Source organism: Staurois parvus, unplaced genomic scaffold (assembly GCF_062004578.1).
Source record: "Staurois parvus isolate SC_StPar_1 unplaced genomic scaffold, SC_StPar_1.0 ptg000147l, whole genome shotgun sequence".
Taxonomy (NCBI): domain Eukaryota; kingdom Metazoa; phylum Chordata; class Amphibia; order Anura; family Ranidae; genus Staurois; species Staurois parvus.
In genome coordinates, this window is record NW_028317943.1 from 22,364,826 (window position 1) to 22,377,119 (window position 12,294).

Here is a 12,294-nt window from a genome sequence, read left to right on the forward strand (position 1 = left end):
TCCCCCCTCCCCTCCCCCCTCCCCTCCCCCCTCTTTTTAGGCCTAACATTTGCCTACTAATCATTTATGGATTAAAAATCCACCTTTGATTTGGTCCTTGGGCTAAGACTCCGTCCATGGACGACTTTCCCCTTGTCTAACCTCCCCATAACCTCCCAAGCCTCCCTGGATTTATCACCGGCAGAAAAGAGAAGAAAAAAAAAAAAAAAAAAAAAGAAGAAAAAATCCATAACTAAGGCAATAGAGTGGGGGTAGAAGGTGAGAGGAGGAGAAGAAAAAAAAAAAAAAAAAAAAAAAAACCTCTCTCTTTCCCCATCCCTCTCCCCCCCTCCACCTCTCCCCCCCTCCACCTCTCCCCCCCACACATTGCCAGTTCTCTTTTCTCTTCGCTCTACTTTCTCATTGTTCTTCTTCCCAGCCAGGGATTTCCGTTCTTTGAATTTTTAAACTATCACAAAAATTTTTCATATCTTCTGGAAACCTAAGGTATGCTGTAGTCCCATTTTTCCATCCTATTAAACATTCGGGAGTCCCCCATCTATATTGCACATTTTGTTCTTTCAACCTTTCCAGTAGGGGTCTCAAAGTTCTCCTTCTCCACAAAGTCTCTGGAGCCAGATCCGCATATATCTGTATGTCTCCTCCTTCATACTTAATTACTGATTTTCCCTTAGTCTTCTTCCAGATTTTTTCTTTGTCCCGAAGTTCATAGAATTTAACAATTATATCTCTCGGCCTTTCTTTCCCCAGGTTTCTCAGGATTTTTCCTTTTCTAAAGGTTCCTTCTATTTTAGACCTTTCCATTTCAGAGCTGTCTGTTATAATGTTAAATATTTTACAAACCACCTCTTGCAGACTTTCTCCCTTTAAGTTTTCTGAGACCCCACGTATCAAGATGTTTCTTTTCCTGTCTTTATTTTCTTGTATCTCAGCCTTATATAACAGTTTTTCTTGGATTTTCCCTATATTAGTTAGTTCTTTTTCAAGTTCAGAGATAGCCTGGGTCTAACCTTTAACTTTCTCCTCCGTTTCCTCAACTCTCTCCAAGAGGTGTCCCAGATCACTGCGAATGTTTACCATTTCTTGTTTTATTGTTTTCTCCAGTTCTTTAAACATTTCTGCCATTTCCTTTTTATTAGGTATTTGTAGGTCTTTTTCCGCCTCTGTATTGCCTGATATTTGCTGGTTACTAGTATCAGGGCCTATTGATACTCTAGGGCTTCTTTCCATACTAAGGTCTGCTTCTCCTTTTTCAGGTCTGCTCTGAGGTCTTTCTGGGGTTACGTTTCCTTGGGATGTATATTTTTTAATTGTGCCAGTCTGGGACCCTTTAAGCCCACTTCCTTTTACATTCTTGTTTTTCATCTTTCTCTGTGGCGCTTATCCTTCTTATAGTCCTTTATAAATTTGTGGGTAGGGCGGGATATTATTTCTTTAAACTTTCAAGTCTCTGCCCTGTCCCCCTGCTGGTTTTTCTCCTTCTCTTCTCTTCCTCCTCTTCCTTCACCCCTCTCCCCCTCCTTCCCCCCGAGCCTCTCCTCTTCTCTCTGCGAGCCTCTTCCACCTTTTATACAGTCTCTAGGGGTCCCCCCTTTCATATACACTCTATTTCTTGGATGTCAGCCTAATAAATCTTCAAATGCAATTCACATCTGTCACTCACCCTCCTCCTATGTCTTCTTCCAGTGAGTGCCTTTTCGGTCGATTCCTCTGAGGGTCTGTTCATGGGGGGGAACTCCCCAGGGTCTCTTCAGACTCCTTGTCCAGGTCTCAATGGTTCTCCTTCCACATTCTTTTAGGCTCCTGGGTTACTAGGGGGATAGGGGGAGAGTGTGTCGGCCCCCGGCAAACAGGTCGGCGCTGCTCTCTCCCCGCAAAACGCCGGCCGGCCGGCTTCCTGATCTCCCAGAGGTGCCTTGCGGCCGGTCACGTGATCGCGCCGGCCCCTCTCGTCTCCCAGCGTCCAGAGACTCTCTCTTCCCCAGTCACCAGCCGCTCCTCTCTCTTCCCTCACCCGCATCTGTCTCTCCTCCGCCGGGAGCCTTCAGACCGGGTAAGTCCCCCGCCGCAGGGCTCTAACATGCCCCAGGGGATAAGCTTGGAGGCCTGGGGAGGTCAGACAACGGAGCTCCGTCCACGAGCTCCTACATTGAGCTCTCCCCTGCCGCCATGTTCAGGCTCCGCCCCTACAGTATGGGGAAGGGGTGTATTAGGGCTTGTTCACACTTGATTTCTTTCCAAACATCCCTATAGCATTTGACGGGTGTTAGACAGGCGTTTGGGAGTGTCCCCAAATGCCCTATATGCGGTTTTAAGGTGTTTCATAGGCGTTTTCCAAGCGTTAAAACAGCACCACAAACACCTATGATGAAGTTAATGGTATTAACACCCCACAAACGCCTTACAAACACCCCACAAATGCCTGTCAGGCGTTTGAGAAGCATCACCATAGACTTGAATAGGAGGCGTTGAATGTCTTCAACTCCTTCTGACTGGACATGAGGCCTCAATTTTGCCGCGACGCAATGCTAACGCTTCAGCGTGAACAGCACTGTGTGCTGCCATGTGTATAATTTTCATAGGTGTTTGAGGAGCGTTACAAACGCCCCTCAAATGCCTGCAAAATGCCTGCTTACAGAGCTAGTGTGAACTAAGCCTTACAGTTTCAGAGCTGTACTATTCATTGTGCTATACTATACAAACTCCCCAACATGTTAATGCATTTTAGTATTTATCCTTTATATGCAAATATTGTATTAGTATCTCTTTTTCTTACTTTTATAATCATTGCATTGAATACATTTGTATTATCTGCACAGGCTATTGTTTACATTTTAATGTTATGTAATATTTGTATGTCCAGTACGGTACAAAAGCTATGAAGAAATGCTGTAAAGCTAGAATGCTTTCAAAAATATGTATTTGAATTATTTTTGTCTATTTATAAAATGCAAAATGAGCGAACAGAAAAAAATTTAAATCAAATCAATATATGGTGCGACTGCCCTTTGGCTTCAAACCAGCATCAATTCATTAAGCCTTTTTTTTTTCTTTACGAAAAAGCACAAAGTACGGGCGATGCTGAGGACCATAGATGCAGTGGTCAGCCAAGAAAACTTAATGCAACAGATGAAAGACACATCATAATGACTTCCCCTGGACATCTGAAGATATCCAGTAGTGCCATTAGCTCATAATTGGCAGAAACCAGTGGGACCCAGATACAACCATCTACTGTCCAGAGAAGTCTGGCCAGAAGTGGTCTTTATGGAGGAATTGCTGCCGAAAAGGTATACATCAGATGTGGAAACAAGGCTAAGCAAGTCAATTATGCACAAACACATAGGAACTGGGGTGCAGAAAAATGGTAGCAGGTGCTCTGGACTGAGGAGTCAAAATTTGAAATACTTGGCTGTAGCAGGAGGCAGTTTGTTCACCGAAAGGCTGGAGAGCGGTATAGTAATGTGTGTCTGCAGGCAACAGCGAATCATAATGGAGGATCCTTGCAAGTTTCGGGCTGCATTTCTGCAAATGGAGTTTGAGATTTGGTCAGGATCAAAGGTGTTCTCAATGCTGGAAATACAGGCACATACTTATCCATACAATCAGGGAGGCGTGTGAATGGCCTCAAATTTATTGTGCAGTAGGACAATGACCACAAATGTACAGTCATTAAGAACTCTCTTCAGTATAAAGAAGAACAAGGAGTCTTGGAAGTGATGGTTTAGCCCCACAGAGCTCTGATCTCAACATCTTCAAGTCTGGGATTACATGAAAAGACAGGAGGATTTGAGGCAGCTTACAGCCACAGAAAATCGGTGGTTAGTTCTCCAATATGTTTGGAACATACCAAACCAAACTGCCGAGTTCCTTCAAAAACCTTGTGCAAGTGTACCTAGAAGAATTGATGCTGTTTTGAAGGCAAAGGCACACCAATTATAATTGATTTGAGTTGGATTTCTCTTCTGTTCATTTACTTTCCATTTGGCTAATTAATAAAAAAAAAACTATTAACACTTCTATTTCTGAAAGCATTCTTCATTTACAGCATTTTTCACAACTGCGTATAACGTTTGCACATTGCTGTATACTGGTGCATATACAGTATGGGTCTGTGCATAGGTGTATGTGTGAATTTATTGCTGTTGTTAGATAGCTAAATTGTCGTTGTATTGAATATATAATCATAAAGGATCTAATGTAGACAAATAGCTATCATCTCCCCGTACCAATTCGGGTCAGACAAGCCAGCAATAGACTTAATCCCCCCCCCCAATATTTCACTAAATAAATCTTTCTCAACTCCACTCAAGTCCAGGGTACCTGGTAAAGTTAGTTATCACACATAAACCAAGATATCTATCCTTCTTTGTAAAGAAACAGTACTAAATGTACTCTCACCCTCTAATTTGGACATTTAAAAAGGCATAGAACCCACTGGATCTTATGAGTGATATTCATCTATATTATACCATACTGTATATGATAAAATTCTCTATGTTACATGACAAATTGATGATAATGTGTAGGTCTCCATCTTTCAGGCATTTTAACCTTTTTCTGCAGACATAATGCACATGTGGAGCAGCAAAGAAGGAGAGCTTTAACGCCCACGCACCATATATACTCATCCATGGGTGGCAGTGCTTTCTGTGTTGAAAGAATACAGAAATGCTGTATGCGCTCACTGTATGCTCCCAGCACAAAGACCAGACTGTTGAAAACAGCTAATGGTCAGGAGTCAGCAGGACTGAACCATTTAGTTTTACATTTCACATACAAGTAAACAAACTTTATGGAGATACAACAGCTTTTGAATTTTTTATATTTACATAATACTTTTTTGGTCCAAAGAAGTCCATTAGACAGTTATCTTGGCAATGCCTGTCTCCAAAGTAGAACAAAGAGGTAAATTCAAAGGAGTAGGCAGTAATCACATCACCAAACAATATCTCAGTATACCCAAGAATTCATGTGTATGTGTGTAACTGTGCATGCATGATCTGAGGAGATGTTTGCATCCATACATTTCATGTATGTTTTGCATGTGTAACCTGAGGTAAACATTTGGCATTTTACTGCCCATATGTATCATAGAAAGCACACATAAGATATTTTCTATATTGTTATCATGCTAAATTGATAGGGCACAGACTGCTCTTGTTGTTTGTATTTTTATGGCAAGTGGTGCTGTGGCAATTGGCTTCCCTGTTGTGACCCCTCCTGGTTCCTTCGTTCTACCTAGATTCCCGAGCACTGTTAGCCCCAGCTGGGTAGAATACATCTTCTGGGTGTTTGGCTGCTGTCTGAAGTCTTGTTCATGGGGAGCCATTTAGTAGCAGTAGTGTGATCATTCAGACCTCACTCCTCTGAGGATGCCGCATTAGGGAGGATAACACATTAGAGCTGTCAGGTGTTCTGTGCCCCTGCTTAGCATGTTTGTGGCCTTGGAGCATAAATAATGTAATGCATATGAATTTGATGCATGTTTTCTTTAATATTCAATAAAGGATTTGAATTTAATATAAGTGAAATTTGCATTCCTTACAAGGAACCATTTTTAAGTGATTTTAAAAGTTATACTGTATAAGTTATACATGTATAATTAACATTGTGGAATAATTTTTTTAAAAAGGAGGAAGGTATATTTATTGTGCCTTTTAGTCATACAGTGGGGAAAATTATTATTTGATCCTCTGCAGATTTTGTAAGTTTGCCAACCAAAAATCCAGAAAAAACACATGATCCAAATGTTATAAACTGAGTTGCAGTTCAGTGTGTAAAACAAGTATTTGATCCCCTACCAACCAACAATAATTCTGGCTCCCACAGACTGGCTATGTGGTCATGTGGTACAAAGATTAGTCATGTCAATTTAAGAAGGTGCTCCTATTGACAACTCATTATGTGTATAAAGACACCTGTCCACAGAATCCCTTTCTTCCATTCAAACCTCACCGCCATGGACCAAGAACAAAGAGTTGTTAAAGAACATCAGGGACAAGATTGTAGACCTACACAAGGCTGGAATGGGCTACCAGACCATCAGCAAGAAGCTTGGTGAGGAGACAACTGTTGGAGCGATTATTCGCAAATGGAAGAAATACAAAATAATCATAAATCGCTCTCAGTCTAGACCTCCATGCAAGATTTCACCTCATGGGGTAAGGATGATCATGAGAAAAGTAAGGGATCAGCCCAGAACTACACATGAAGGGCTTGTAAATGATCTCAAGGCAGTTGGGACCACAGTCACCAAACAAACCATTGGTAACAATATGCCACCATGGACTGAAATTCTGCAGTGCCCGCAAGGTCCCCCTCCTCAAGAAGGCACGTCTGAAGTTTGCAAATTAACACTTAAATGATTCAGAGAAGGATTGGGAGAAAGTGCTGTGGTCAGATGAGACCAAAATTGAACTCTTGGCATTAACTCTACTCGCTGTGTTTAGAAGAAGAAAACTTCTGACTATGACTCTAAGAACACCATTCCTATAGTCAAGCATGGAAGTGAAACATTACGCTTTGGGGCTGTTTCTCTGGTAAAGGAACAGGCCGACTTTGAAGCATTGAGGGGCCAATAGACGGGCCATGTATTGTAAAATCTTCGATGAGAACCTCCTTCCCTCAGCCAGAACAGGGATAATGGGTTGTGGATTTGTATTCCAGCATGACAATGGCCCAAAACATACAGGCAACAAAGGATAGTCAAGAAGAAGCACATTAAGGTCATGGAGTGTCCTAGCAAGTCTCCAGACCTTAATCCTATAGAAAATGTATGGAGGGAGCTGAAACTTCAAGTTGCCAAACGACAGTCAAGAAACCTTAAGGATTTAGAGAAGATCTGTAAAAAAGAGCGGACCAAAGTCCCTCCTGAGACATGTGCAAACCTGGTAACTATAAGAAATGTCTTATGTGCTTGCCAACAAGGGTTTCTCCACTAAGTACTAAGTCATGTTTTGCTTGGGGATCAAATACTTATTTTACTCACTGAAGTGCAACTCAATTTATAACATTTGTATCATGTGTTGTTTCTGGATTTTTGGTTGATATTCTGTCTCCATCATTTATAATACACCTATCATAAAAATTATAGACCCTTCATTTCTTTGTAAGTGGGCAAACTTACAAAATCTGCAGTGGATCAAATAATTATTTTCCCCGCTATATTTCCACTTTGTGGACATTTTGTTTTAAGTACTTACCAAAGTGCCATGACAGAGATCAGTGCAATTACTGTAGCCTGGAATATCCTTCTGGGGCACTGTTGTTTTCTTGGAATCTGCATAAATCAGGAAAGTGAAACAATAAACTGTAATGTAATAAAAATGTATACTGTGAGCATTACAGAAACATTTTCTTATATGTCCAACATATTTTCACAATGTTCAAGTACAAAATATGATTTCCTTTAATGCCTGTTTTTTTTTTCTACTAACCTTTTTTACTTTTACTGCTAATGGTCTCTTTTGCAGTGGTACGTGACTAACTTTGCTATATCTGTAAAAAAAAATCAAATAGTTGAAACTGGTAGTGTATTGATCAAACTGCAAGGATAGCTTCATGTATCCTATATGCACAAAAGTGTTAACCTGTGTACAATTCTAATATGTTGCATAATCATACTATTGAGATATTAATTGAAATTAAACATACTCTCTAAACCAGATAAATAGATAGCTATTTTAGTAAGAAGCTGTAGTTTGCACCACCCCTTCTGACAAATGTTTAAAGCACATATATGGGAAGAATAAAGCCTGATCTTTCCCATCCCACCTGCTTCTACCCATTCTCAATTAAAAAAAAAAAAAACCTTCTAAGACACTTTTCATTTCTTTCCATAATATTTTATGGAGTTTCAACTCAGATCTGGAAGTGTTGGAGTGCTTTTACACAGGGTTGGTGGTGTGTTGGATGGAGGGGCAGAAAGGTACAGGGAAGGAGTGGGCATAGGATCAGGAACAGGAAAGGATAAGCCAGCAGCTAACCAACCCTCATGATCGTTATTAACACTCAACCATTCCCTCCCGGGCCCGCTAAAACATTCATGGTCTATCCCCAAGTCAAGAACCATACTGGGTTCAATCAATATTGTGTTTAAACTGACACCCAAAAAATAATGTTAGGCATAAAGGGATTGATTCACAAAAACGGATTTCTATGCAGATCTGCACCAGATTTTGCACTCTCCAATCAGCTTGTTTGTTTTTTGTCAAAGCTTAATTGAACAAGCTGATGTTAGAAGCTGGTTGGCTACCATGCACAGCAACACCAGATTTTTCACTCTCCAGTTTTAGTAAATCATTCCCAATGTCTTTTTATTCAGAAGTCATTTTGTAATGAGACCATTTCAGCTACTCACTCCAACTGCATGAGCCATTCTTTGAGTTTAGGCGCCTGGGATATTTTTCCAGTGGACTATAGTGCACATCCATGTCACAATAACCATGTGCATAGATAATAATTTCAGGTAACTAGAATGCATTCTGGGAAGTGGGAGGGGGGATGGGGGTACAGGTTATGTGTCAACAGAGTTAAGAGCCCAGGGACTGTGGAAACTAATGACAACTTACACATGGTGCAAAAGCTATGCAAGGATGCTCCAATAGGCAGATGTAAGTTAAAATCTCTGTGATGTTCCAGAGCAAAGCCATGGAATGCCATTCAAAGAGCCTGGTGTAAAAGCAAGTAAAGTTTAAAAGCAACCCACACTTTCAGGGCTGTATGGAGGTGCCAATCTATCAATCTTCCTTGCATTGGTGGAAATGCAGGGAGAGTATAAACATTTGACATATTCTTTTACTTACCCAGTTCTCAATCACTTGATCTTCTGTGGCATCTCTTCCAACCTTGAGATTTTTTTTTTTTTAAACACAAATTAAGTCTAGGCAAAAATGAAAACCCACCAACTAAAAAGCAAGCCTAATTAAGGCTTGGTTATTCCTAAGTAACCCTAATTACCTATTTTGTTATCACTAGCTGGTATCAAATGATCCCTAGTCAAACTGTAAAAAAAGCTCTCTCTTTTATTTCTGCCTTTTTTGATTTATAGAAATGTAAATAACTCTTGGAAAGCAATAGGTGGAATCACAGTAAATATTTAGCCCTACTGGCTTGTGGACCTATTTGTGCTTTGCTGCCACTAATGTATTTACAATTTGGCCCACAATTCTTCCCCCTTGGATGTATGTATAAAGCAATTCTGAATGGCCACTTATCTTGTGGTGCTCACTTGTTGCAAGGTGTAATGCTCCTCCTTTAAAACATCTGCCCATTGATTAATACCAGGAGTCCCTGCAGTTATATAAGCAGTGTTTGTTGTTGTCCATTGTCCTGAACAAATACCACCATGCACACCCGCATGATAAGTTATTTGTAAGGGTGGCTGGGACAAGTAATCCAGAAGACTGAACTAACATTACAAGCAAGAGCTGTTTGCCTTCTCAAAGAAAAAAAATTTCCACAGATTTTTGGAGCTGCTACAATTCAGCATGTGACCCAGATTCTGAAAATGTTGTCAAGCCTCTAAATTACACTAATAATTTGTGGATTCTGGTGTTTGGTGAGCAAGTTCACATCCCATCAATGCATGGTGGGGCCAAAAGATTTTTATTTTTACTACCTCGAGAATATTGTTTATCATCCATCTGCCAATTCATTGTTTTCTCTAATTTTACATCTGGTCTACCCTAAACAGCTTGTTTGGAGACCCAAGCGATTATAGTCAGGCATTAAAATGTTACTAAACCCAAGACCCTACATTCACTATATCCGGTCTCCCACAGTACACAGAACATGGAAATGCAATTATATTAGTAAATATAAACTGCTAAATACCTTCATCAGCAGTATATAGCAGTCTTGTGACTTCTATCAGTGTCCAGCTGAGCACTGGTTAAAGCTTGTAGGAGTTCTCATTCTGCTCTGACTGTCCTATGAGGCTGCAGGACTCCTGACCCTCTGTCTGGACAGTGCTGATTGGTCCCATGCTTGTGCTAATCACATGCACTCTCCCAAAGAAAAAAAAACTCTCTAGCAATACACACTTAAGTGAGCATGTGCAGAGTGACTCCTAGAGCTATCAGATGCTCTGTACTATCAGATGCATTGGGGACAGTGGAAGAAGGGGGCGATCAGAGAAGACAGGAACAAACAGCCTTTTTACACAATGCAGAGGATTAACCCCTTAGGTTCCACAGTGAGTATAACAAGCATGCTTTACTGCATATACAGACTGATTTTACTGTTGTGGGTTCAGCAACACTTTAAATGTTAAAAATTATATAATAAAGATAGTTTTATTTAAACAGGTTTGGGAAAGGTGACTAGTATCATATAAATATGAAATATATGTATTTTTTCACTACATCATAGTAACCTTTTAATATTCTCTACCCTCGAAGAAGGCCTCTCACTGGCAGTTTGTCTTAGGCTGCTCATACGTTTTAGTTTGGCAAGCTTCTGGTTCCATATTTCAAGTTCCTCAATTCTCATTTCAAGGTTATTTGTGAGTTTGCAGAGCTGTTTTACTGCTCCTACATTTTCCATAAAAATCTGGTCCTGAAAAAGAAAGCCATCCTATTATTTGTTATGATTATTTACTGTATGGGGAATAATTTTGTTTACAATGCAAAAATACACCAATAGGTTTACTAAAGCAGTGCAATGAAAAATCTGTGGTAGCCAACCAGATGTCATTTTTGACCCCTTAAAGGACTGCAGTAAACTGAATTCAGATCATTAACATGTGGGTAATCATGTCTTATCTTTGCAGAAACAGCACACCAGAGCTGTTATAATTCATAAAGAAATTAGAACATATTTACTGTATTACTGTATACACCCCTTGTCACCTATGGGCATGCTGACTAGCACACTGGCTAAATTTAGAGACTTTCACACTACACTTTCAACTCACTTAAAATAATCATTACTGACCTTAATGACAATTGTTTGCAGCAATGTGAACCAATTGGAACTGAAAATGGCAGTCATATGGTTGAAAACTAACATTGTTGTGGCAAACAACACTAATACCTATTCCTGTATATAATTTTGACATATTAATTTTTGGATCACATTACCTAAACTAAGGAGCAAGCCAACAAGTTGCAAAGAAACAACCTAATGGTACTTACAGTAGCTTGAGTGTCATTGATAAACTATTGTTTATTAGAAAAATTAGTTTGGTGATTACAGTTCAGGGTTTCCAATTCAAACAATGGTAAGTGTCATTATGTAAAAACAAATAGTAAGATATTGTATTTAAGTCGTAGTTTCATTAAGGTTTTAAAAGATAATCTAAGATATCAGATTCATATCGAATTCACGGTATTTAATTTTTCATTAATTAAAGCGGAACTTCACTCTCTCAATCAACACTGACTATTTTTAATCCTTATGCTGCTAGCATTAGTAAATAGATAGGAAAGTATATTATTTTTACTTGAAGTTTTTTTTTTTTTACATTTTTACAGTTACTTCCTGGTTTTCAGGCCTAGAAAATGTTCTCATAAATCCCAGGAGTCTTGGAGGTGGGGAGGAGTGGCTACAGCACACCTTCCTGTCTGCATGCCTGAGCTATGGGTGGATTCCAGGAAATAAATGTATTTGAATCATCTGCCCTTACTCAGGAGGGCCAAGTCCAGAAATGCTAGGGAGCGTTTTTCAAAGTAATTTCGCAGAGTTGGATGTATCTGAATTTCTGACTCACAACAGTAACAAATTTAAATGAATCCAAAATAATTGTAACAAAATAAATTATGAATTTGAAATTGTAACATATTGCAATAACTAGAGTAAGGTATAAAAGTGAAATAAGATGACTATTCCTACTTAGGCGGCTTATTAGAATAGAAAAGAACAGAATGGAAAAGAATAGAATGAAACAGAATAGAGTAGAATAGAAAATACAGGAATAGAACAGAATACAATGGAACTGAATAGAACAGAAAAAATAAAGGTAAAGAACAGAGTAGAAAAAATAGAATAGATTAGACTAGAATGAAATAGAACAAATAAAGCAGTCTTTTAAAATGTGAATTCAAATGGTGAATTTCTTGTTGATTTGAATGAATACACGAAACAACTATGAATATACGAAACAAATTCTGAAAACGAATCATTCTAATATAACAAATATGATGAACAAATGTATTAACTTAAACGAATCCGAAAGGAAACAAAACAAATTTTTCCTGCGTGCTCGTCTCTATTATATTAAGCAGCATTTTTGGTCTGTGGTGCTCAGATGCAGTGCAGTTCTGCTTTAAAGGAGAAGTTCACCTTTTGTCA

The 12,294-nt window shown here is 39.3% G+C and overlaps 1 protein-coding gene across 2 annotated transcripts in view; it reads right to left on the reverse strand.

Moving 5' to 3' along the window:
• The window catches only part of MYRFL (myelin regulatory factor like), a 160,456-nt gene that overhangs the window by 63,543 nt on the left and 84,619 nt on the right, over positions 1-12,294 (reverse strand). For both annotated transcript variants that reach the window (XM_089674114.1, XM_089674113.1), the window contains exons 14-16: positions 10,379-10,560; positions 7,440-7,500; positions 7,206-7,282 (exon numbers count right to left, since the gene is read on the reverse strand). In XM_089674114.1, coding sequence (XP_089530240.1) covers positions 7,206-7,282; positions 7,440-7,500; positions 10,379-10,560 — 320 coding nt within the window. The remainder of the gene's footprint in view (positions 1-7,205; positions 7,283-7,439; positions 7,501-10,378; positions 10,561-12,294) is intronic.